We start from the raw sequence: 26,630 nt of genomic DNA on the forward strand, positions 1-26,630 counted from the left end.
CCTTGGAAACCGTCAGGAAGCACAGTTAAATGCCTCTTTGCATCTATTCTGTGGCATGTAAAACCACAGTTGTTAAACTTTCATTGCCATGGTTTGATAGCGGTTGTTTTCATATACAGTATGTGTCATTGTGTACACTGTATGGGTCCATGTGTGTGTGCGTGTGTGTGCGTGCATATGCATCTGTGGATTAAAGTGTTTGTGTGTGTTTGTGCGTCCTCAGGGGGCGGCTGCTTACCCAGAGAATGAGAACCAGCAGCAGCGGCTCAGGGAGGCTGCTGAGGGGCTCCGTGTCGCCACGAACGCTGCAGCTCAGAACGCGATAAAGAAAAAACTGGTCAACAGGCTGGAGGTGAGTCATAGCGAGTCAGCAGGTTCTCATCTTTGCCTGATGTGAGCGTAATCAAAACACAGCCCTCCTTCTACCCCGAACAGCAGTCATGTCAGACAAACATCTCACCTCTGCATGTTGTCATTGCTGTTGTACAAATACAGCACCTGTGTTCAATAAAAGGTTGCAAAATATAGGGCAAGAACATACAGAATAGTAAAATGCTTCAACAGTAATTTGTTCAAAAGTGTCCCATTTAGTATTTTTGTCGGTTTCTCTTCCCCCCGTTTGCAGTGACGAATACTTCTCATTAGTGCTGTGAAAGAATTATCTGCCTGCGAAGATCTGTGTTTAGCCCTTGGTATCAGTTTGCCCTTAATGATTAGCCACCCCTTTGCTGCAGAGAGTTCAATCTCCAGGCACATACACTGTACTCTGTGCATTACCCAGTGTTAGGATGAGTCTGGCGTGTGACATGCACGTCAGTCCGCCTCCATCGAGGAAATATGCGAGCCAGTAAAGTGTCTCAAATCTGTGAAGTGTGACTGAAGTAATTATCACAAACACATTTATGTGCTAAGATCCCCCATCATGTTTTTTTTCTTTCCTGGAACACTATTATACAGTCGATGTGCAGATAATCAAGTGTGCATAGTGTGATACAATGTATAGATTGTTAAGAATACAGAGAGCACACTGTGCCAAAGATAATATACTGTATATATGCATATATATGTATATACATATATATATGTGTATATACGAGTGTGTATATGTATATATATATATGTATATGTATATGTATATGTATTTATACATATACATATATATATATATATATGTATATGTATATGTATGTATGTATACATATACTGTATATATATGTATATGTATGTATGTATACATATATACATATGTATGTATATATGTATACATACATATACATATATATGTATATATGTATATGTATGTATGTATACATATACATATATATGTATATATATATATGTATATATATGTATATATGTTTACATATACAGTACATATACACATATATATATGTATGTATGTATACATATATGTATATATGTATACATATACATATATATATATGTATATGTATGTATATACATATATGTATACATATACATATACATATATGTATATGTATGTATGTATGTATACATATATGTATATAGAGTATATATAGATTGTTAAGAATACAGAGAGCACACTGTGCCTAAGATAACATACTGTGTGTGTATATATATATTGCCCATTCTCTTTTTTTCTCAGAATAATGGTGTAATTTATTCAATGTTTCTTTTTGCATCATCGCCTCCTCAGCCACTCAGCATGAAGAATATCTTCAATCTTGTCACTGCTTCAGAGGTTGTGCTGTGTCTGCGCTTGAATTAATATGAGCTAACCAGTGTATTTTTAGTGGTTTGCTTTTGGGAGCACATTGTTTAAGCAGCATGATACACTCTCATTTTCTCTTATTGCAAAGCAATGTTCTGTTATTTGACCGCTTATAGTTTGATTAGAACAACTCTAAATACAGGACAAGACAGCATAATATTGCACAGAAAAGCCTCTCTTAAGCAGGTGCCATCTTATTACTTCAACCTAAGTGGCTTCCATTTGCATCTTCTCAACAGATCGCTGCAAAGCAGGCGGCGGCGGCTGCTACTCAAACTATCGCAGCTGCCCAAAATGCTGCCGCTTCCAACAAAAACACAGTTTCGCACCAACAGCTCGTACACAGCTGCAAGGTATGGTCACACCTTCTTTCTTACGTGCCTTTCTTAGTTACTGTCAAATAACCTACTAGAAAACTACTATATATCGCTATGAAATATGTAGGTGTTGGTAGTTTTAGATGCACTTTTTCCTCGCTCAGATGTGATGATGTGGATTTGATGTTTGAATGCAGGCGGTGGCAGATAACATTCCCCAGTTGGTGCAGGGCATGAAGAGTAGCCAGTCACAACCTGAGGAGCTGGGTGCTCAGCTCGCCCTCATCATTGCCAGCCAGAGCTTCTTACAGGTTAATCCTTTCAACAACAGTCACACTCTATCATCATCCTTTACAGTCTTACACACACACACAAAAGAAAGGCTTTATTTTTATGATTTGTATTGTGTTGTTTTTCCCCCGTCACCGTCCCTCAGCCTGGAAGTAAGATGGTAACATCTGCAAAGTCAGCAGTTCCAACTGTGGCCGACCAGGCTGCTGCTATGCAACTGGGCCAGTGTGCCAAGAATCTGGCCACCTGTCTGGCAGAGCTCAGGACTGCCACTCAGAAGGTACCGTATCTGTGCACAACACTGTCGGAGTCGGCAGGATTCATCTCACGGCTAACTCTCCACCCTGTATAATGGGATGGATGCGAGTAACATGTATGTGTGTGTGTGTGTGTGTGTGTGTGTGTGTGTGTGTGTGTGTTGTTTTGAAGGCCCATGAAGCATGCGGTCCTCTGGAGATCGACTCGGCCCTCAAAACAGTACAGACGCTCAAGAGTGAGCTTCAGGATGCCAAGATGTCTGTGATCGACGCCCAACTCAAACCTCTTCCCGGGGAAACGGTCAGTGCGTAGAAAAAACACACGTAGAGATGTCTGTGAAGTTCAAGTGAAACGTTGTACTGAATTATATCAAACTGAAGAAAGAACGAAGAAGGCAATCGTAGCGATGAGTCACACGGTGTTTGTCTTCTCTGTTCCTGGCACAGCTGGAGAAGTGTGCTCAGGATTTGGGAAGTACATCTAAGGCTGTGGGCTCCTCCATGGCCCAGCTGCTCACATGTGCTGCACAAGGCAATCAACATTACACAGGTAAAAGACATGCATGCGGCACAGAGTTTGACGTTCAAGCTTGGAGTGTGGAAGTAGTCGATTTGTCGCTGATCCGCCTCCGTTTAGTCTTGTGAACGGAAATGTAACGTTTTTTTTTAATGCAACTACCAAACCTGAGGGGATTTTTGAGCAGTAAAATCTCCGTTTTTGTGTTTTCAGTCATTTTCCATCATGTTTGCAGCTGTCTCACTTTACCAACACAATGTTACAGTTGCCTCCGTCTGTTTTGACATAAAACACAGATTTAAACGCCGCTATACTGAGAAAACACCGAGGGAGTTGCGTGTAGCTGATTGTGTGAGCTCACTTGACAATGGATTTGCTGTAACATATATTTGTTTATATTGAAAAGGTACGTGCTACCGTTGCACCGAGTACAAGTATAAATAATCGACCTTATTCATGTTTTTTTGGGAAGGACTGGACGGGTTTAACAAACAGAATGTATCGCTGACTGTAAAAGCAGCTTTGTGAAATGGGCGTGTGAGAAAAGGAGTGAGGCAGAGAAAATAAATCTCCTTTATTTGTGCTCTTACTGTTGCCTTAAACTGATAATTCTGGCTCAATTGAAGATCTCAGGGGAGTAGAGATGAAGACAGGGAAAGAAAAACATTTTTAACAATGAATGCTCCCAAGCAGCATTTCATGTTGTGGCCCAGGGTGCTGCTCGCTACTCATTAATCTTATTTTCACTACATTTAACATTCCATCAGCAAATGGCTCCACTTGGCTTGCTAATGTAATTTGCTGCCCTTTTTTTTTTTCTCAGCTCTATGTATACTAAGTTAAGGGCACCTCCTGCATGGGGCCATCTTTATTATATTAACTCATTTATTTAAACAATGAGGGCATTTCAGTATCAGTGGGGTACTGCTCGCCCCTGCCAGCTTGTTTTCACAATGCTGTTACAATTAGAGGAAATACACACACACACACACACTCACTCCCTTTGTAATCCTCGGAAAAAAAGGCTGCAAAGCAAAAATAATGAGTTTGAATTTGAGGTGTTAAGTACAGTGGTAGTTTGCATTTCTGCAGACATATAGTCACTTACATTAAAAGGTATCGTCATATTTGCTTTGTATATACTCTATAAAGCATGCTGTATGACGTTTCTTGGATTAACGAGTGCTATTGTTCTATATTTCTGGGTTGCTGTATTATTTTATTTTCTTAAAGGTCCCATATTATGCAAAATCAACTTTTTAATCATTTAAATCCTTATATTTGGGACCCTGGAGGCCCTGTCAGTCTGCGAAAAAAGATGACTCAGTCATGTTTTTGTGGTCCTCCTCAGTCTAACTACAGGAGATAAAACACACAATGTTGACTTCCGTGCTACTTGGGACGTCACAATGCGCTAAATTCTTGGCATTGTTGTCTCAGGGAGCTCCGCTTTGTCCGTAAAACAGGCGAGAGGGCTGGCGAGGGCAACGTTATCCGAAAACTGGAAGTCCGTGAGGTCCGCGAAAAGTTCTATTCTTGGCTCCACAGTGCAGCACAGAGTCCTACACAAACTTCCAGCCTCAGAGGATGTATCCGTCCAGTGGATTGCTGTTTGCTCCCAGTAGCCCCTGTGGCTGATGTCAGTTCCTGTCCAATAAGTTTCGTTTTTTTTGTTTTTTTTTAAGGTGGACCTAAAGAGATACTACTAAACAGAGTATTCTGAATAGGGTTGTTTCGGCAGGGTGATTGAACTGCTGTGCTGCTTCACCCTTATGGTGTTTTGACCTAAGCATTCATTAGGACACCAGGAAACTAGTTTGACTTGGAGAAATAGGATATAATATGACCCCTTTAACATTCGTCCATCTCATTGAAACCATTCGTTGTCACTTTTTGTCCTTTATTGCTGGTTTTTTTTGTTTTTTTTTCACAGGTGTCGCTGCCAGAGAAACAGCACTGGCGCTAAGGACGTTGGCCCAAGCAGCCAGAGGTGTGGCCGCCAGCACCAAGGAGCCACAGGCTGCGGCTGCGATGCTCGACTCTGCCCAGTGTGTCATGGAGGGATCGGCCATGTTGATTCACGAAGCCCATCAGGCTCTGGTTCATCCTGGAGATGCTGAGAGTCAGCAGAGACTGGCACAGGTAAAGTCACCGTGATATTGAAGTGGAAATCACATTGCTCCAATGTCCTCTTTCCACTACAATGTTTTTTTTCTCTGCTCAGTCTGCTCAGATTGCCTGGCTTTCCTTCCCTCAGGAGTGCGACAGTAAAGCTGCTCATTGTCCTGCAGCCCTTTACAGCATAAACATATTGTTCGTCATATGTCTGTGACAGCAGCATAAATTGGTGACATGGATTACTGTGCACTGCCGTGATCCCAATTTGTGTTTGTCTTTTCCCTTATAGCATCCATCCGAGACTCTGTGTTGATAGAAGTGCTAATGGCAATCCATTTATAGACCGTTGTGCTCCTTTACAGGTGGCCAAAGCAGTGTCACACTCCCTGAATAATTGTGTGAATTGCCTGCCAGGCCAGAAGGATGTTGACATGGCTCTCAGGAGCATTGGAGAAGCCAGCAAGAAGCTGCTGGTGGACATTGTAAGTCCTGCTCTGTGTTTTTCCCGCGGGAGTCATTTACATTTCGTGTACTTTCACAAACTGAACAGTCTGTGCTGCACACACACACATGCAGGGATCACCTCATGGTCTAACTGCGTGTTCCTATTTTACCTGCGAACGTTCATGGTCTACATTATGGCTAATGAGTGTCTTGTCTTTGAAGCTCCCTCCCTGCAGCAAGACATTCCAGGAGGCCCAGACTGATCTGAACCACACGGCAGCCGAACTCAACCACTCGGCAGGCGAGGTTGTCCACTCCTCTCGCGGGACTAGCAGCCAACTGGCTGCGGCCTCCGGGAAGTTCAGCCAAGACTTTGATGAGTTCCTTGATGCTGGCGTTGAGATGGCAGGACACACCCAGGTAGGTTCCGTGATCACGAACCCCTCTGCTCACACTCTCCTTTCAATGATAATCCTCTGCCACCTGCATTTCACAGAGAGGAGAGTATTGACCTTTGACGCACATAAAAGACGTAAATCCTTTCTTATTGAGCTCATATTTCGTGTCACTTTAGCACCTAAGCTATTTAAGTAATTTGTTAATGAGATGTTTTATTCTAATTCACTTAGGCACATGATTGTCCCCTTGAGCACTAATGTAGTCGGGGGGTAATGAGATCTTGTTCTTGGCTATTTTGCTCATTAATTTGGGTAAAAAAAATGGTCAGGGATTGGAGTTGATGTTGCATGACATCCAAGCTTCATGCTCAAACGCTCCTGCTGAAGATAGAGGAAAGAGGAGATAGGTGCATTAAGAACATTCTTGCCAATATTTAGCCCCTTAAAGACCTTAATTACGCATACATAATAGAGCTGTTTAAAGAGCACTTGCATTTCTCTTCCCACACAGAGTCAAGATGATCAGATCCAAGTCATTGGCAATCTGAAGAACATCTCCATGGCATCCAGTAAGCTGCTGCTGGCTGCCAAGTCCCTGTCTGTGGATCCAGGTGCAGCCAATGCTAAGAATCTTCTAGCTGTGGCGGCAAGGTGCGATGATATGCAAATAGCACCTGATGTGTATCTGATCGCGTCAATTACTTCTAATTAACGTCTTCCAGTGTTTGACAGTATGCTGAATGATTGTATTTTAAATCATGATCTGCCGGATTCACGCCTGCAGCAAGTATACTTAAGTGTCACAAAAGTCTCCCAGCTGCATCAGCGTGTCATTCCTAAGCTGTCTCTTTTCAACGTTGCTGCAGGGACTTTATTTCCCCTGTATTCCCCCCCCCCCCTTAGTGGAAAGAAGCCAAGCAGCTGATCCCGCAGGGCTTCAGGCCTCACTGACTTCTCTCTGTCTAATTAGGAAGATGGAAGCTTTGGATAGAGTCTGTCTGTGCTCAGCAAGGCTGAACACAAACTCAAGACAATCTTGGCTCTCCTGTGTCCTTCGTTTGCCTAGTGCAGTGAGAGGCCATGCTTGACTAAGGGGAGCTAAGAGCGCACGTGTGTTTATGTTAGTGTGAGGGAAGCTAGGCTGTGCATGCATTGCAGAGGGCACATGTGGAAGCTAAATCGCCTCGATGTGTGTGTGTGTGTGTGTGTGTGTGTGTGTGTTTCAGGGCAGTGACAGAGAGCATTAACCAGCTGATCACGCTCTGTACCCAGCAAGCTGCAGGACAAAAAGAGTGTGACAATGCCTTGAGGGAGTTGGAGGTAGACGTCTTCGCATACACTGGACCGTGCACTCGTAGACCTCCTTCACTAAAAGCCTTATTTATGATGTCTGTTAACCCTCACTGTATTTCCTTCACCAGTGACTAAGTGCATACTTTCACCCTTGCCTTCCATCTATTTTGGATTCAATTACTCGTAAAGAGACAATCACTGTAATTGGTGATTGAATTTAGAACTATATTAAGTGCCTCAGATTTTGCATACTGCATACGGCTTCATTGTCGTACCAAAAATGACAATGGAGCCGGTGCGTTTAAAAGCCTTGGTTATCAAAATGCATCATGGCAGCATTTTACAATCAGCTTGATTTACATTTATAGTGTTGGCTGTTTCAGATCTAATTTATGCAGCTGATGAAAATGTGCGGTTATCAAACGCAAAATTGGAAAAATTGTGCGGCGGTGTGTCTATTGCAGTTAGAACCGTTTCCCTGTGCACAGGCTGTCAGAGGACTCCTGGATAATCCCAACGAGCCTGTCAACGAACTCTCCTACTTTGACTGCATCGAGAGCGTCATGGAAAACTCAAAGGTACGGGCTTTAAAAAATAATTGTGTGCACAGTACATTTAAACTGTCAGAGACGCTCTGTGTAGTAGACGGCTAAAGATCCCGTTTTTTAACTCATTTTTCTCCGTCTCGAAAAACGCCTCAGGTCCTTGGAGAGTCGATGGCAGGTATTTCTCAGCACTGTAAGACCGGTGATGTGGTCGCCTTCGGGGAGAGCGTGGGTGTAGCATCCAAAGCTCTATGTGGACTCACAGAGGCTGCAGGACAGGTGAGATTGGCATCCTTCTATCCTTTTATTAACCTGGTCCAAGTTTTGCATGTTTTCTCTTTTAAAACAGGTTCCTCCTAGTATAAATTTCAATAAAGGAAAAAAGCTGCAGTTCAAACAATTTAGAGATTTTTGTTCAAGATTCAAAAGCCTGATGGCTATAGGCTGTTTCTGAACCTCCTGGTTTCCGGTGCTGATGCTCCCGAACCGTATGCCTGACAGCAGGGATGTGATGAGGCTGTAGCTCGGGTCAGAGAGGAGCCGTTATGCCCTTCCTCCTGCAGCGCTGGCTGTGAATGCACTGAAGGGTGGGCACCTCTGACCTGGTGATGCGCTGCGCTGATTTTATCCCATTAAACTGCTGAACAACTGGGGGGGGGGGGGGGGTTTAACCCTTACAAGAGGTGGAAAGTAACAAAATATATTTACTCAAGTTACTGTATTGAATACTTTTTTTGTGTATTTTGTATGTTTTAAGTACAATTTAAAGTCAGGATTTTGTATTTTACTTGAGTTCGTATTGACTCAAGTATTGTACTTTACTTTATGAATCCTTTTAGCACCAGCACTGTGCTACAGCATAAAAAAATGACGTAATATCCGGAATATTTCGTCAAAGTATTGATACTTTTACTTGAGTACAATATTTAAGTACTTTTTCCACCTCTGACCCTTACACAAACCACAATGTGAGGCCTTCTCTGACCACAGCTTTAACTCCACTGTTTCAGAGCCACATCTGTGCTTCACATCGTTTAAGGGTAAATGACGACAACTAACTTCAGATCGACTATTGATCAATCAAATCACTCGAAAACCAGACAAGACCGCTTACAGTAAAACGATAAATAATGAAGATGAACAGATTATGTCTGTTGATCAGTGGACTAGTTTTGCTGTTCCAGACTTTCAATTTGTCCATTCTGAGCTTCTGAGAAAAGCAGACACACGAGATAAATTATTATCAGTTCATTTTAAATTGAGCAAAGAGTCTTTGAGTCCCGACAGAATTCCTGACAGCGTTTATGCTTTTACGCTCTCATTCTATTACTTCAGCTTAGAATAACATTAGGGCGACTGTGAAAATAATTTAAATTAAAACCTAAGCGCTTTGATGTTTCATCAGACAATGATCCACACACTGTTCTATATTCCCTGAGATAAAAAGAAACTCAATATTTCAGGAAGTCTGATTTCATCTGGCATTATCCTTACTTCTCTAGCTTTATTTCTCTCAGGAAATGTCCCCTATTATGCACCATGTATAGCTTATATGATTCTTTGAGAACGTATGGATTGGTTTGCTTGTGTATGCATGTGAGAGGTGTGTGATTTGTCTCATAATTTGAGAATTAATTGGTTTCTTTTTCATCTGCTCTGAAGGCTTCGTATCTTGTAGGCGTATCTGATCCCAATAGTCACTCAGGACACGAGGGGCTGGTTGATCCCATTCAATTTGCTCGGGCCCACCAGGCTATACAGATGGCTTGTCAGAACTTAGTGGACCCAGCTAGCAGTCCTTCACAGGTAAGATGTTCCAATCGGCTTTACTCTGCGTGTCTCATCATTAGAATGCCTGATTTTACACAACTCTGCTTCTTGTGCGATTCTGTTTTTTTTTTTTCCAGGTCTTGTCTGCAGCGACAATTGTAGCCAAACACACCTCAGCTCTCTGCAACGCCTGTCGCCTGGCTTCCTCGAAAACGTCCAACCCGGTGGCCAGGAGACAGTTTGTGCAGTCGGCCAAAGAGGTGGCCAACACCACGGCCAACCTCGTCAAGACCATCAAGGTCAACTCTCCGACCGATCAAAACGTTGAGTGTAAATTTGTTTGATACATCAATCGAGGAACGGCGGTTTGCGCGTGGGATCCAACCACTCGCAGAAATACAGCCTAAAAATAAACAGATAGTGTAACGGTATTGTTTTCTTTCAGGCGTTAGATGGAGATTTTTCTGAGGAGAACAGAAATAAGTGCCGTGTTGCTACGGCACCTCTCCTCGAGGCTGTAGAAAACCTGTCAACCTTTGCCAACAACCCGGAGTTTGCAAGCATCCCAGCTCAGATCAGCAATGAGGTATTCATCCTTTTTGATGCTTGTTTGTCATGGCCCATCTAGACTTTATTTGACTTCATTTTTTAAATTCCGTTCAGGTGGTTGCTACTGACCAAACCGAATCTAAATCAATAGCAATCTTTCACGCTGTGTGCTGCTCTCAGAATCCAATTTGTACATTTTTTTTTTCACTCATCCTATAGAGGATATTAAAGTGAGTCTTCAGAGAGATTTAACAACTATATTTGTGGCTGTGTGCACTCAATCCCCTTCTTATTTGAGCCGGCACCAAAAGGTTTGTACAGCAAACACGGGCAGGAATTGGATTGAGCTCCAATTTTCCTTGTTCTTTTAATATCGAGAAAAGACTCTTCGAGGAGAAAAATGTGTTTTTGTATTTTTTTCTGGTGTGAGCGAAGCAGTTTTTGCACAGTCCTCTGAAAGCTTTATGGCTGTAATCTGTTGGAGGGCAGTGTTTAACGGCACTCTCTCGCAGCACAGCTGCTCTAATCTCCAGCTTGTTAATCTAATTGTCGAGGGAGACTTTGGCTTGCATCATGGAGACTAAAGGTGTTTCTTCCTGCATCTGTGCAGAGCTATTCTCACCCCGCACCTTTGATCTCTCCCAAACAGTCAAGAAATGTTAACAAATCTCGAGTATGTCATTTCACTTGCAGTAACCTCATTATTTCCATAGGGCTCGGCAGCACAGGAGCCTATTGTACGTTCGGCTCGCTCCATGCTCGACAGCTCCACTTACCTTTTAGAAACGGCGCGTTCGCTGGTCCTCAACCCCAAAGATCCTCCCACCTGGTCCATACTCGCTGGCCACTCCAGGACAGTTTCTGACTCCATCAAGAGCCTCATCACTTCCATTAGGTTTGTATTTATAGCACCCACGGCTACATCTGTCTGTGTCAGATTATATAGGTTTGTGTTAAAGGTCCCATATTATGCAAAGTCAAAGGTTCTATCAGTGGGCAAAGTGTGAAAAAAGATGACTCACTCATGTTTTTGTGGTCCTCCTCAGTCTAAGTACAGGAGATAAAACACACGATGTTGACTTCCGCGCTCACTGGGACGTCACAATGCGCTAAATTCCTGGAATTGTTGTCTCACGGAGCTCCGCTTTGTCAGTAAAACATCTGCAAAATCTGTGAAAAGTTCTATTCTTGGCTCCACAGTGCAGCACAGAGTCCTACACAAACTTCCAGCCTCAGAGGATTTATCTGTCCAGTGGATACATGTTATATATGACGGCAATGTGCCTGCTAGAGCCTGCAAATGATCACTTTTCCTAATGCTAACTGCTGTTAGCTCCCAATAGCCTCTGTGGCTGATGTCATTTCCTGTCCCTTAAGTTTTGTTTTCCTGTTTTTTTTTTTTTTTTTTTTTTTTTTTTAAGGTGGACCTAAAGAGATGCTACTAAACAGAGTGTTCTGAACAGGGCTGTTTTGGCAGGGTGATTGAACAGCTGTGGTGCTTCATCCTTATGGTATTTTGGCCAAAGCATGTCACAGACATGTTCATTAGGACACCAGGGAACTAGGTTAACTTCAAGAAATAGGGTATAATATGGGACCTTTAACTGTTGTTTAAAAAACCTGCAGAGATTCCCACCACCTTAGAGAAAACAACAGAACAATGTTGAGAAGATGAGACATTAAAAAAGTGTCAACACTCTCCTCTCATGTTGTGCACCTGTAGAATATTTTGTTCCACAGTGTAATTGTTAGTCACCATCTGTGTCTCATCTTCAACATTGTCCCTGTTGCTCCATCAATGTTTTTTTTCTCCAATTCTTGTTCTCTCTTTGTCCTGTCAGCAGAAATAAATTTAAAAAATCTCATCTGGCTTTTCTATATGAACAACTTCATCACATTCATCCTCTATTAAAATGAAGATAAAGTAGCAACAATGCTGTATAACGAATGGCAGAAGGATACACACGATCAGGGCAATGCAGCACTGACAGAGATGGAGGACGAGTGTGTGCATCATGGACATGAAAGAGATTCTTTACTGAAACATTAATTGAAAACGTCTGGCAACTCTTTAGGTTTTTGTCAAGTGACAATTATCAGAAGTGCTGAGCAGCAGAGTTTAAATCAAGCTTCAGAGTAGCCTGTGTTTGATTTAGCACTGACAATCCTATTTTTTTTTTTTATTTCATTAAGGATTAGTTAAGCGATTTTGTGAAATGCTTTTGCTCACTGTCTTGCTGATGAGAGTTAGATGAGAAGATTGATGTCATTGATAGTGCACAGGCGTGCACGTCCAGTTTCAGTGTTCGACAGAATTGACAAAACAACCAAATTCCCAGAAACTGACCGCATTTTGGTCACCTGATTGATAATAAAGATTTTTTTTCCTGAGAGCACCAACTGGTATGCAAAGGTTTTTTTGTTTTTTGCCAAATATGAAACTAAACCCATGATTTGATTAGTCAGGCCTAGCTTGAAGACCTGAATGGCTGCTGGTTTCCAGACCAGACTCCGATAAGTACTTGCAGCATCTCAGATTCATATTCATCTGGAGTCGACAAAATAAATATATGATTATAAGCACTTTGAAGAGGTGCTGGAAATGAAGTCGCCTTTAGACAGAATCTAGCTCTTTATACTCCGCTGAAATAACTGTTGTCCTACAGAATTCAAGGTGCTATCGGTGAATAATTTTACATTTTAACAGAGCAGTGTGATTTTTATTACAGTATTCCTTTGCACAAAAAGATACAGAACTGTATTTGAATAATGTTTTTCAATATATCTTGTGACAGGGACAAGGCCCCAGGACAGAGGGAGTGTGATTACTCCATTGATAACATCAATAAATGTATCCGGGACATTGAGCAAGCTTCACTAGCTGCTGTTGGGCAGAGCCTGCCCTGCAGAGATGATATCTCCATGGAAGTGAGTTCAAGTCCCCCCCCCCCCCCCCCATCAGCTCTATCTTGTTTAAGAGTAAAAACTTAATGGGATCTGTAGTCTTTCTGTTGCTACTTAAATCGTAATTCTCTTCTGTTGTAACCGCCAGGCGCTCCAGGAGCAGCTGACTTCCTCTGTGCAGGAGATTGGGCATCTGATTGATCCTGTCTCCACGACAGCCCGAGGCGAAGCTGCCCAACTAGGACACAAGGTGCCGGTCTGAAGATATATCCCCCTCATCCCCTCTGGATTTAGAAAGAATCACCTATTCTGTCTGCTTTCTATCTTGTGACCCAATCCTTCGTCTGACAGCTCTCTAAAACTTGTCCTCTTAGGTGACCCAGCTGGCCCGGTACTTTGATCCGCTCATTGTGGCATCAGTGGGACTGGCTTCGAAGCTCCACGATCACCAGCAGCAAATGACCATTCTGGACCAGACCAAGACCCTGTCCGAGTCGGCCCTGCAGATGCTCTATGCTGCTAAGGAAGGCGGGGGAAATCCAAAGGTACCAAAATGAGCAGGTCAAGACTGTGTAATGTAGGGCCACATATTGTTGTTTGACAATATTCGGTGTATCTAATTACACTGATCAAATATAAACTGATGCGATTTGTGTTAATCTGTGGGCTGTTTTTGAAAGATTATTTAATTCATTGGAATCAACAGAAAAACTCGTAAGAGGTTGTTCTTTTCCAGGATCAGGTGGGGAATGCTCCCTATTACCGTCGGAATTTTGTTTTTAATGCTTTTTTTAACTGCACTTTTTTCTTTTACAGTTGCTCAAACTCAGCTTCCATTATCAATATAACCAATGATAATAATTAATAAGTACTTGATCCCATAAAAAGTGCAGTCGTTTGTGTAACATTTAATGAACCGCATCAAACATTCATCGCAGAAAGACTGTATTCTTATTTCATTATTGCTGTGAGTTTGATCTCATTGCGCTGTCTTTATTTAATATATTCCCTAACTTACTCCATTTATTGGGAGCTTCCCGGCAAAGGTTTTTTTTACAGACAGCACTTTCTTGTGTAGCCAGTAAACAGCTTGAATCTTGAATTACAAGTGTCCTCTAGTGAGACACGAGTACTTACCAGCTGTAGGGACACACTCCACTGCAATAAAGCTGATAAATGACTTTCTGGCTAAACCAAGGCGGTGTCACAGAACCGTTAATCAGCTGACTGTGGTCCTCAGGCGTCGCACACACACGATGCCATCTCCGAAGCATCCCAGCTAATGAAGGAGGCCGTGGACGACATCATGGTGACTTTAAACGAGGCCGCCAGTGAGGGGGGCATGGTTGGGGGCATGGTGGAGTCCATTGCTGAGGCCATGGGCAGGGTGAGTATGAGTGTGTTGTTGAATGCATAGTTGGTGTTATACCTCATTAAAAGTCTCTCTCAGTTTGGGTTCAATGGATTTTAAATGGATTTTTAGGTTGATTTTATTAGTTTGGAGACAAAGGGAGCTTCATAGTGGGAATACTGAGAGCGTGTCCTTGTCTGTGTCTCTTGTCTCATTAATCCATTAGATGACAAGTTTTGAATCCATAGCCCACTGATTATGTTAGCTGTCACTCATCCTGCTCAGGGACATGTCAATTTGTTGACATTCCGGTTAATGACCGACAAGATCTGTAGCCTATACTCGGTCATACATTATAAACACTTAGATGATATAGTGTTTTCTTGATTAAAACAACTGTTAATTCTCTCTTTTGCACAAATTTGATTAGTACAATATTTACAAATATCACGACCAATAAACAAAACTCAAATTGGTGTCAACACTGTCCGTATATTTCAGATGTTATGATGGGTTAGATTCACACGTAATCACAAACGATGCCTTGAACTAAAATAACAGCACTATTGTTCAACAATTAAGATTACTTGTAATTAAACCGCAGAACACACAGCCTTTAGGCTGCTTTTTTCCATTTCTATGTTAAAATGTAGTGTTTAATTTTGTGCAATATAGTGTCTAATATTCTCCTCTTTTTTTCAGCATAACCCTACAGCCAATCTGATAATAATGATTATTTTCCATTTTCACCAACTATATAGACACAGCTGAGCAAAATGTACAAAAAAAAAAAAAAAATCTAAATCGGGTTGATGTGTGAAATTTGAAAATATGTCACAGTTCGTTTTAATGAACACATTTTTTTTTGTTGTTGTTTTTTAAATGTGTAATATAAAATGTATTATGACTTTAAAGGTGTATTATGTAATGAATCTAAATCAGCTGGCCATAAAATCCTCCTAATGAATAATGTTCATATAACAAACTGAACTCACCAACAACAACAGTACAGCCAAAATATTTGCATAAAAAAAAATATTTTGCAGACTGCATGTTTATGAAATCATGTTTTGGCATGTGGCGCCACCTACCGCCGTCTACCAATCGTTGCGGTCAGTAGAGTCTCAGCTGCCGAGCAACCACGGGTTGCCAGTTACGTCAGAAAACAAAACCTAAAAGACCTCGGTATTTTGAATTTGAATGTAGTAACTGTTTTTGGCAACATTCTTACATATGGCACCTTTAAATCACCAACATATAAGACAACAAAAAAAAGCCTGAATATGTGACATAAACACACACCCGCAGGATGTCCATATAAGGAGTGTATTATTCTGCGGCAATTTACCAAGGGTGCACCTACGGCACAGATCTGCCGTAGGTGCACTAGGGGTTGAGAGGATACATCTGTCATCCGACTCCAGCTAGATATGGGGCTGTGAATGGTATAGTTTGTATAGTATGTGTGTGACAACAAGACATCAGATGGTTCTCTCATCCCACTATTGAATAAGCATTAAAGGCCTAACCCTTCACAGATGGACGAAGGGACGCCACCTGAACCTGAGGGCTCCTTTGTGGACTACCAGACCACAATGGTGAAGTTCTCTAAGGCTATCACCATCACCGCCCAGGAGATGGTGAGTGCGTGTACCAATGGCCTAGAGTATCTATACTCAGACCTTCAGCGTGTGCTTTCCATTATAAGATCAACAGAGACATCTTTCCACGTTTGCTGATGATATTTGTTCTCTCTGTGGCTAGATGACTAAGTCGGTGACCTGCCCAGAAGAACTTGGTTGCCTCGCCTCTCAAGTGACAGTGGACTATGGACAACTAGCACACCAAGGACGTCTCGCTGCAGCTACTGCAGAGCCCGAAGAGGTAAGAAGCCAGTCTTTTTCCATGGAGGATGGGCCTCTTTGTTCGGGATGAAAGATTCAACACACCACTATTATTACCCTAAAATGTCAGCTGATAGATCTGAGAGCATGTATTATATTTACACCCACACCAATAAGAGCTGATGGTTTCTTTCTTTCGCTCTTTCTTAAGACTTCTTTAGACAATAGGTGGTTTTCCATTCGCCTGTTGGTGCATTTTCGATTAGCGCATTAAATAAAAAAAAAGAAGCCTGAACAGAAACATGGACAACTTTCATGTTTGAAGGGGGAACGGGAAAAAGATGGCGTTTCCATAGAAGGTAAAATGCAAATGAGCGCAATTGAAGCACATTCGGCGAACAAAGGATGACGTTTAAAAATTCATGATGAAAACATCACTCCGGCTTCTATAATTCACTGCACTGGAAGTGCAGTGGAAATGGAGGACAGAGGATAGAGGCGAGGTATGTGTTGAGTGATGAAGACACCACACAACATTCCACCATTTAGTGCAAGAAGCACTGAAACAAAGAAACGCCAACATGGATAAAGAGTGACTGGTGCCTTCTCTGTCTTCCGTCTGTGGTGGCTTGCACTTTTGCTTGTCACAGCAGTGGATGGAAACGCACATAAATGCACACTTTTCTTTTACCTTTTAGAAACCTAGCCCCTCTACAAACTTTCATTCTCAGCACTTTCTGCATGTAGTATTAAAGAGCGCAGCAGCAGCAGTGTTGTAACATTGCACTGGTAAGTGCACACCTCTTATCAATATCTTGTATATAACAGGCTGCTGGAAAGCCTGCTGGTTACCATAGTAACATTGTGCTTCCACAAGTCCTTAAGCCTATAGCGATGCTCGCAGTGAATTACCACCCACCCATGAATCTCAGTCTGGAACTTAAAGGTGTAGTGCCAACATTCATCCTCGAAAAAAGGTGCTCGAAATGGTTTTTCAACCGCCCACTGGGTATGATTGTGATCGTGTCATACAATGAGAGTGTAAATTAGAGACGATTGGATCCCGTCTAAGCCAATGCCCGGTTATGCTTTCAGGTTGGCTTCCAGATAAAGACACGGGTGCAAGAGCTGGGACATGGTTGTATCTACCTGGTCCAGAAAGCTGGAGCCCTGCAGCTGAGCCCCACTGACAGCTTCTCCAAACGGGAGCTCATTGACTGTGCCCGTGCAGTCACAGAGAAGGTAAGCTATGTGTACACGCAGGAGGAAGCTTCTTTTTTTTCTTTTTTGCCTTTTTTTTTTTTCTTGTCATAATTTCTCAGTTTCTGTTGTTTGAAGTTTGGCAGCTGCATCAGCTCAAAATTTGCATTTTTAGGAAAACAATTTTAATGCATTTCTCTGGGACGCCACTGGATATACAGAATATTCCTGCTAAAATAATATGATAGAGAAGATAGTGTGCAAGACCAGGGAGGATGTAATCCTTACTTTTGAACTAGTATAGTCAGATGCAGGCTATTTTAGCTAGTAATAACTGGTGATTTACTCACACATGAACATGCACTCCACTTGATTCAGGGCTCGTGTCAGACTTAAATAAATTGTGGTTTCATGCTTGTCGATTCTTGATGCTTGTGTCTGAAATGTACGTACTTCCGTTTGTTTATGAGAGACGGGCAGACACGAGTCTTCAAAAGAGTGATTTGATTTGCAGAGTCAGGGTCATCGACTTAATACGATTGTGCAGCAGAATCTGATTTAACGCATGCTTAACCTCGCTCCTCCTCTCTTTAGTCCCATCTTCCTTCTTCAATCCAGCTTGTCCAGATGTTTCGCTCCAACCATTTGCAGCTTCACTTACCTGCTGTGTAAAGGCCTGTAAAGAGGAGAGAGAGAAAAAAAAAAATATCCCTATGAATAATTAAATAGGTGCCGTTCCTACAGAGACAGGTGTTGTTTATAGCGGTTTTACACTTCCAAAAGCAGCGACTCTGTGTGCTTCACATGTTCCAGGTGTCCTTGGTACTGTCGGCGCTGCAGGCGGGGAACAAAGGCACTCAGGCCTGTATCACTGCAGCCTGTGCTGTTTCTGGCATCATCGCTGACCTGGACACCACCATCATGTTTGCCTCAGCTGGAACACTGAACCCTGAGAATGAAGAGTCTTTTGCTGACCACAGGTGCAGTGACTTTGACGCCACATGCAAGACAAGCAGTGTTAAAAAATGGACCAAAGAAGAGTAGGATTCAAAAATAGAGGGATGAGAAAATTTCTATTTCATAGGCGGATAAGGGAGTTAGTCATGAGATCTCAGTTATGCTGGATTTGTCCATTCTATTTCTGTGCAATACTCCTGGTGCCTGTTCAGAAGCCTAAGTAAATGGAGATGTTGCATCAAATCAACGTCAAATCAACAACACAGGTAGAATAAAATCCACTGTGTCGATTCCTACAGGAGCAAGATTTCTACATTGATTTCACCAAAGCTAATGTACGCCGTTCAATGGCTCGCTTAGAAGGACACAGTTCTGTACTGACATTGATTTCGCATAATATAATGCTAATAGAAATTTGTCCTTACTAAACGCTCACATCTTTTTTTTTTTTCTATTGCCGGTACTTGTGAGTGACTGTGAAGCAGATTGTGACATACTAATGTGTCCCATCCCTCAGGGAGAGCATCTTGAAAACAGCCAAGGCGCTCGTGGAGGACACCAAGCTGCTGGTCGCTGGAGCCGCATCCAGCCAGGACAAACTGGCCCAAGCTGCCCAGTCCTCAGCCAAGACCATCACCCAGTTAACTGAGGTGGTCAAACTAGGCGCGACCAGCATGGGCTCCGAGGACCCAGAGACCCAGGTGATGAAGATGTGAAACCGTTTAAACCGGACGATATCTAATAGAACCTCAAATGTTTTTTAATCTTCAACAAAGCTCAGTTATTACTCTTTAATTCTGCAGCATGAAACTGTGTTAGAGTAATACTTTCCCTCGAAGTCATTTCCACTGAATTACTTTTATCTGCCTGTACATGCAGTTTTGTATTCTCTGTGTTATGTAAATGTAGGTTTGATCTGATCCACATTACTCCATGTCTCCTCTTCCTGTTCCGTGTGTATAAGCCTCTATCTCTGCTCTGCACTGAGTCTGAAGTATCATGATGAGGTTGAAGTGATAAACTGTAAATCCTCTCCCTCAGGAACGACGGATAAACCTGTATGCTCTGACCGTTGTGCCGCGTTGACTCCGGCTCTTGTCTCCTCAGGTGGTTCTGATAAATGCGGTTCGTGATGTGGCCAAAGCTCTGGCCGAGCTCATCGGTGCCACCAAATGTGCCGCTGGCAAGGCAGCGGACGACCCGTCCATGTATCAACTGAAGAGTGCCGCCAAGGTAAAAGGAAAGACCGCTCAAACACACGTCATATCTGGGTTTATTCAGTGATACAGTCTCCGGTTTATTATTCAGCTGATGCTCTCTTTTTTATTAGTGCACATTTCAGTTTGACACATCTTGTGCATGCGTACGTGCTTTTCTGTGTGCAACCGCAGGGCCTGTTAACGCGAGTAAAAGCTCCAATTAAATAACAGAGGTGCAAGAAATGACCAAAATCACACATTTATTGCTCCTCTTTCAAACTAAATGCTTAGTAGTGCGTGTCCAAGCCAAAGATGTTAGCTTTTTGAGGGAATAAAGCCCTGAAAAGCCTTGTTAATAGTGATTTATATTGCATGTAAAACATGTATATAATACAGAAAATATCAGTATTGAATAACCTCCTTATACAGCACTCTCTGTACTATACAATAAAGTTGTCCTTTTTCTCTTAATTGCCATTATGACTTTTACAGCTACCAACCTGCTGTTGAATAAAAGCCAAAGATCAGACCTGTGTGTTACCATGGTGCGGCTTCAAAGATCAAAACAGTGAATAATTGAGGATATCTCTCAACATCTACATTATCTAGCCTATACATTTTGAGATACTGCGATTTTTATTATTTTTAATAGTTTTACTCACAACTGTCACCCTTACCACAGCGTGTGCAGTAAGTTTGTAACAGTTTGAGTTAGAGTTTCTGTTTTTTTCCTCATCTTAGTATAATTAGGGCCACCCATGTCTGTAGTCATGTTGACAGATTGCGTCTGTTCCTGCAACATATGGTGACCCCCAGAGGAGACGTCTTCAAACCCCTGGTGATCATGTTGCTCAAATTACTAACCTAATTATATTACCGCCAATAAAGATGTGAATATATTTATATTTTTTTTAACTGTCACTGTCAGAGAATGAACCATATTATTACCAGAGCTTCTGTTTCTTTTCATTTTAGAAATCAACCTCTTCCGTGGGGCTTTGCAGCTGAGGAGAAAGAGCGCCACCTCCTGGTTTGACTGTTCATTCTCATGATATACTCTCTTTTTTTATTTATTTTATTTGACAGGTCATGGTGACCAACGTGACGTCTCTTCTAAAAACGGTGAAGGCAGTGGAGGATGAAGCCACTCGCGGGACAAGGGCACTGGAGGCCACCATTGAGTGCATCAAGCAAGAGCTGACAGTAAGAGTGCCTGACAGGCCGAACCATTTCTTCTGTGGGAGGCAGCTAAAGGGACACAACCTTTCTACAAAGAGGGTCAGGGATATATATATATATATGGGTATTATTCTCAACAAATCAGTGGAGCTCCTTCTCACTATTGTCTGTCCACCTCCTTGTCACCTTCCTTCAGCCCCGCAAGGTTTCTCACAGCTCTTTTTACTTATCAGGGTCTGGGTTTCAGGCACAGGCTGAGAATTTCCTTTTTTTTTTTTCCCTCATAATTTACTACTTACATTTATCAGAAGACCCCAAGGCTCAGAGGAGGAACACATTTGACACACTATGACTACTAATTCTACTCCTATTTGGATTTCGTTAACTGCACTAACACTAGCAATTTCTGAAGCCACACAGCATTCATGTGCACCTCAGTTTGTCTGTTCTATTTCATCCTTACTGACCGCCAGAGGCGGTGCTTTAGCACTGGATGTCTCCATCTTGCGCATGCGCAGGTCGAGTGTTTATACCAACAAAGTCACCCATGACCCCTGATGACGCCGGCTAGCCTATATCTTCCGGTGACATCAGAGGATCTGTTCCTTTTCATCTTCTCGCTTTGCAGGTAGACGCATGTCAGCGAACTCTAGCTGAATTAAAGCGTTCATTGCCGCTCCGTCGCTGGTAGCCTTGTGACAATCTGTCGGAGCTGCGAGCTGCTCGCCCTCCAAGGGCTGCGACGAGCGGAGACGGGAGGTTCGTCGCGGTTCGCCGTGAACACCCCGCAATAGAAGTTGGATCAGCCAACGCTACAACTGGCTGAGTATACCAGGCGTCTTTCGCCTCCTTTGAGAATATGTCTTCTCTGTAAAATTAGTCGGTGAAGGCGTTGTGCGCTCTCTCCCGACATTTCCGTGTGTTAATTACGGGCGCTAGCGGTTAGCATTGCCTGCTCGACCTAGCGTCTGTATAATCGGTACACAGCTGATAGTACCCGCTTTGTTGCGGTCATATGTTGGTGAAGAAAGTGCATCTGTACTACTATATCTGTGAGTAATACAACTGTACAACTTGTACCGTTTTTTATCTGTACTTTTCCATGTTATGAAGACAGCATTGCTTTAAGACACAGAGTCTGTGTAATCGCTACACAATTGGTCGTACCCGCCTTTCGTTGTAGTTGTATGTCGGTGAAGCCCCGACACCCGTACTTATGCTGTATCTATGAGTAACAGTACAACGTGTACTGCCTCTCTCCTTTTTTACTGTCATGTGTCGGTGCAGACAGCGTGTGTGCTCTCTCTTCGACATTTGTGATTTAATTACAGGCACTAGTGTCAGCACTGCTACTTAATCTAGTGTCTGCATAATCTGTACATTATACATGTCAGTGAAGCCAGTGTACTCGCTCCCTCTCCTGACATCTGTACTACTGTTATCCGTGAGTAACTGTACAGTGTGTACCGTTTCTCGCTTTGTTTTTTCATTTCATGTGTTGGTAAAGACAGCGTGTCCGCTCTCTCTCCCGACATTGGGTTGTTGCGCTAGCGGTCAACATTGCTCGCTTGACCTAGCGTCTGCATAATCGCTACACCGCTGCTCGTACCCACCTCCAGTTGTAGCTTCATATGTCGGTGAAGCCAGCGTACTCACTCCCTCCTGACATCTGTATTTCTGCTATATCCGTAGAAGCTTGACCTAGAGGCTGTGTAATCGGTACACAGCTGGTTGTACCCGGCCCACCTTTCGTGGTGGTTGTATGTTTGTGAAGCCAGCGTACTCGCTCCCTCTTCCAACTTTGTACTTCTGCTGTATCTATGAGTAACTGTACGGTGTGTACTGTCTCTCTTTTTTACTCTCCTGTGTCGGTGAAGACAGCGTGTGCGCTCTCTCTCCCGACATTTGTGATTTTAGTTACAGGCGCTAGTGTCAGCACTGCTTGCTTGACCTTGCGTATGTGTAATCGGTACATTATACATATGTCAGTGAAACCAGTGTATTCGCTCCCTCTCCTGACATCTGTACTACAGTTATCTGGGAGTAACTGTACAGTGAGTACTGCTTTTGCTTTGGGTTTTTACTGTGTTGATGATGATGATACACCGTTGGCTGTACTCTTCATTCTAGTCCCCTGTAGTAAGCAGACGTGTTCCACTAAGGCTAACTGCATTGGATACCTGTTTGTGAAGGCAGTGTGTTCGCTCCCTTTCCCATCGCAGGTGTATACTACTACCTCTAGTAACAGCCATATCTTGAGCTGTGTTGCTAGGCGGGATGGTTGTATTGGCGCAGCAAGCCGACCTTTTGCTGGTGAAGGCAGTGCTCTCGCTCCCACTCCCAGCATAGGCAGGTGCTGTTGCCCTCCAGTTAGCAGAAGTGTGAAGAGCCCACTAAGGCTAACTGTACTTGTCTGTGCGACACCTGTTGGTGAAGGCAGTGCGCTCGCTCCCTCTCCCATCACAGGTGTATGCTACTAAACGTCAGTAACAGCCACATCTCGAGCTGCGTCTGCTCGGTGGCGACAGTCTGTATTGGCGCAGCAAGCTGGCCTTTGCCGGTGAAGGCAGTGTTCTCGCTCCCGCTCCCAGCATAGGCGGATGCTGGTGCCCTCATAGTTAGTGTGAAGAACCACTAATCCTAACTGTATTCGGCTGTGCGACACCTGTTGGTGAAGGCAGTGTGCTCGCTCCCTCTCCCATCACAGGTGTATACTACTTACCGTCAGTAACAGCCACATCGAGCTGTGTCTGCTCGGTGGTGACAGTCTGTACTGGCGCAGCAAGCTGACCTTTGCTGGTGATGGCAGTGTTCTCGCTCCCGCTCCCAGCATAGGCGGACGCTGTTGGCCTCATAGTTAGTGTGAAGAACCACTTACCCTAACTACGGCCGTGCGACACCTGTTGGTGAAGGCAGTGTTCTCGCTCCCTCTCCCAGCATCTGTTGCTTCTCCCACTCTACAGCCGCCGACTGGCACCATGCTTGGTGACCACTCCTGTGCGACCTGTATGGCCTCCCTGCAGCCGGAGGACGGTCATGATAGGTGCCCTCCGTGCCTTGGCCTCGAACACCTGAGGGAGGGGCTGTCGGAGGATCCGTGCATGAACTGCAGCTTCATGCCCAGGGCAGTGCGGGTTGCCAGACTGGCTGAGGAACACCTGCTGGGTCATGTTCCGGAACCGGACCAGCTGACCCCAGCCCAGCGACTGCCACCAGCACAGCCTAATCGACCTCGGCTGCAGAGGCTGTGGGCGCCCCCTCTGGGAAGAGGGTCGAGGAGTCTAAACTGGCCTCCAGGGGGGACCAGCTGACTGAGGAGTTAAACTAGATGAAGACCCTCTTCGTAGCCGTCCAGTTCTGGGATCGGTGCAGTGGACGCAGGCTTTTCCGCTTCCCCGCTGCCACGGTCGAACCGGAGGAAGATGTACTCTCCGTGGCGGCTTCAGCCACCGAGTTCACCAACAATGGGGCCAATGTGGTTCCCCAAGGTGCTGCCTCACACACCCTTGGGGTGAGCTCCCGCTCCCCAGCCAGCAGTGGCGGGTATAACTTCATGGGTGCCACCATTCGCATGGCCCCACAGGCTCAGCCGGCTCCCGCCAGTGCCTCTTCAGGCGTGAACCAGCCCAGCTCCCCCACTGTTTTGACTCGCCGCCAGTGGCTAGCTCAGGGGAGATTCAGTGGCTGATTATCGGCTTCTTTTTTCCAGCAGCAGCTCAGCTACTGGACTGTTTTCACCACAGGCCCTTAGGTGATTCCACCTTAACCCCACAGGTACAAATTTCAGTTCCGACACCCCCAACCTACAGCCTGGTCAAATGACCATTATACGCGACCCGGCAGAAAAAAACCCTGTCACCATGGGGTTCTACTCAACTTACTTTCTCATGGAAAAGAAAGACGATGGACTCCGCCCTATCACTCAACTTGAGGGGACAACAGGTTCCTGAAGTTCACGAAGTTCCACATGCTCAGTAATGCAGTGGTTCTGCGTACTGGCTTTTACAGGGGAATGGTTTACCTCTTATTCTTGAAGGACGCGTACTTTCACGTCCCCATAGCACCAGGCATTTTCTGCAGCCTGCTCTCAGGGCCGCCATTATCAGTCCAGGGTGCTCACTGCTCCCGTTCGGCCTCTCCCTTCACCACTGGTGCTGGCCAGGTGTGTGGCAGCAGCCCTCTCCCCCCTGCAGTCGCGGGGCATGAACATCCTCGGAGTGATTTTCACAATGAGCTGCCTGGTTCCCTCTCAGAGTACACTTTTCTAGGGGGGTGACTCCGGATGCTGTTGCCATGAGGGCCTGTCCATCACTTCGGCGTGTGGACGACATCCTCCTCCTCCTTCTCCTCTTCAGAAGGGCCGCTGCTTGCGCTACACCCAGTATATGCGCCTCTTAGGCAAGCTAACAGCTGCTGCCACTGTGGCTCCCTTAGGCCCGCTGCCACTACGCCCCCTTCAGAGGTGGCCGAACAGTTTTCCACTTGTATGCCAAGTGGCGCCAGCACAGGAAGCTTAGGCATCACAACGCTGCCTCCTTGGCCTCCTGCCTCCTCGGCCTGCTCTGGCCCCACGGAGGGTGAGATGGTTTCTTCTTCAGGGCACGCCCATGGGCACCATTACATCCCTTCGGGAGACTGTCACACAGATGTATCCCTCACAGCTACGGGCAGTGCACATGGCACTGCAGCTTTTTCTTCAGTTCCTTCAGTAGAGGCATGTGCTAGTACGGTCAGACAATGTCTCAACCGTCTCTCTCTGACATAATTGCACACACTCTGATGTAGAGGTGGTATTTAATATCTGGGATGTTTTTTCGGCAGGGCAGAGGGGGATCTCTTTGCCACAGAGGAGTCGACGACCCACTGCCCCCCTCTGGTTCTCCTTGACAGAGAAGGCCAGCCCTTCTCAGCCGCGAGGATGCTCTCGCACACGATCGCCCAGAAGCTCTTATCTATGCCTTCCCACAGAGCCGCTGATTCCTCAAACACTGCAGAGGGTCCTCCAGCAGGGCCACAACCTGCTACTGGTGGCCCCCTTTTCTGGCCAGGGATGACATGTTTTCCTCTGCTGCACAGGCTCTGCTGCAGCTCATCGCGGCGTCTCCCAGACAGGTTGGATCTCCTGTCTCAGTTAGGGGGCCAGGTCTGGCATCCTGACCCTCATTGCCTCCAGCTCTGGGTCGGCCACTGCAGGGCACGACCTCCGGGCAGAGTGTTCAGACACAGCCCAATGTACCACACTGAAAACTATGGAGCTTTCTACCCAAATGCAGTATGTGAACAGGTGTAAACTGTCTGCCTGGTGTTCCGACGGGGGCGAGGGCCCCGTCTACTATACAACTACAACAATTCTGTAGTTCCTACAGCCACTCCCGAATGGCGGACGGGAGGGCTTATGTGGCGGGCTTTTCCTCTCGACACACTCAAGTTGATGACAACACCGTGGAGTGCCACAGACTCGTGTCCTTTTCCTTAAAGGAAAGCCTCAAGGCTACAACTACCAAGGGTACAGAGAATTCTGGCTTGGGGTCTGCCCCGGTGCTGCCCCCCCCCCTTGAGTTGAAGACTGCCTTTCTCCTCACCATCACTTAGTAAGGAGTGCTGAGGAGCTACATGCTCTCTCTGTGAGGGACTCATGTCTGAGGTCGAACTCAGACTCAGATGGCTCAGGGGTCACTCTGTGGCCAAATACGGGCTTTTCCTCCTCAGGTTCTGTCATCGTCAAACCTTAATCCTGGCACAGT

General features: G+C 44.6%; 1 protein-coding gene across 1 annotated transcript in view; it reads left to right on the forward strand.

The window, feature by feature from the left end:
• Nucleotides 1-26,630, forward strand: part of tln2b (talin 2b) — a gene marked incomplete at its 5' end in the record, with an annotated part of 58,366 nt that overhangs the window by 22,900 nt on the left and 8,836 nt on the right. The window contains 28 exons of the mRNA XM_083894042.1: nucleotides 224-352; nucleotides 1,993-2,106; nucleotides 2,268-2,381; nucleotides 2,507-2,641; nucleotides 2,791-2,919; nucleotides 3,066-3,168; nucleotides 5,069-5,277; nucleotides 5,616-5,735; nucleotides 5,920-6,117; nucleotides 6,607-6,746; nucleotides 7,322-7,415; nucleotides 7,877-7,966; nucleotides 8,090-8,212; nucleotides 9,596-9,739; nucleotides 9,841-10,002; nucleotides 10,149-10,289; nucleotides 10,966-11,147; nucleotides 13,048-13,180; nucleotides 13,305-13,406; nucleotides 13,531-13,701; nucleotides 14,397-14,543; nucleotides 16,046-16,147; nucleotides 16,272-16,391; nucleotides 17,447-17,593; nucleotides 18,365-18,531; nucleotides 19,026-19,209; nucleotides 19,616-19,741; nucleotides 20,794-20,910. Of these exons, the coding sequence (XP_083750168.1) occupies nucleotides 224-352; nucleotides 1,993-2,106; nucleotides 2,268-2,381; nucleotides 2,507-2,641; nucleotides 2,791-2,919; nucleotides 3,066-3,168; nucleotides 5,069-5,277; nucleotides 5,616-5,735; nucleotides 5,920-6,117; nucleotides 6,607-6,746; nucleotides 7,322-7,415; nucleotides 7,877-7,966; nucleotides 8,090-8,212; nucleotides 9,596-9,739; nucleotides 9,841-10,002; nucleotides 10,149-10,289; nucleotides 10,966-11,147; nucleotides 13,048-13,180; nucleotides 13,305-13,406; nucleotides 13,531-13,701; nucleotides 14,397-14,543; nucleotides 16,046-16,147; nucleotides 16,272-16,391; nucleotides 17,447-17,593; nucleotides 18,365-18,531; nucleotides 19,026-19,209; nucleotides 19,616-19,741; nucleotides 20,794-20,910 (3,843 nt within the window). The remainder of the gene's footprint in view (nucleotides 1-223; nucleotides 353-1,992; nucleotides 2,107-2,267; nucleotides 2,382-2,506; nucleotides 2,642-2,790; nucleotides 2,920-3,065; nucleotides 3,169-5,068; nucleotides 5,278-5,615; nucleotides 5,736-5,919; nucleotides 6,118-6,606; nucleotides 6,747-7,321; nucleotides 7,416-7,876; nucleotides 7,967-8,089; nucleotides 8,213-9,595; nucleotides 9,740-9,840; nucleotides 10,003-10,148; nucleotides 10,290-10,965; nucleotides 11,148-13,047; nucleotides 13,181-13,304; nucleotides 13,407-13,530; nucleotides 13,702-14,396; nucleotides 14,544-16,045; nucleotides 16,148-16,271; nucleotides 16,392-17,446; nucleotides 17,594-18,364; nucleotides 18,532-19,025; nucleotides 19,210-19,615; nucleotides 19,742-20,793; nucleotides 20,911-26,630) is intronic.

The sequence above is a fragment of the Microchirus variegatus genome (assembly GCF_963457635.1).
Source record: "Microchirus variegatus genome assembly, chromosome: 8".
In the NCBI taxonomy this organism is placed as follows: domain Eukaryota; kingdom Metazoa; phylum Chordata; class Actinopteri; order Pleuronectiformes; family Soleidae; genus Microchirus; species Microchirus variegatus.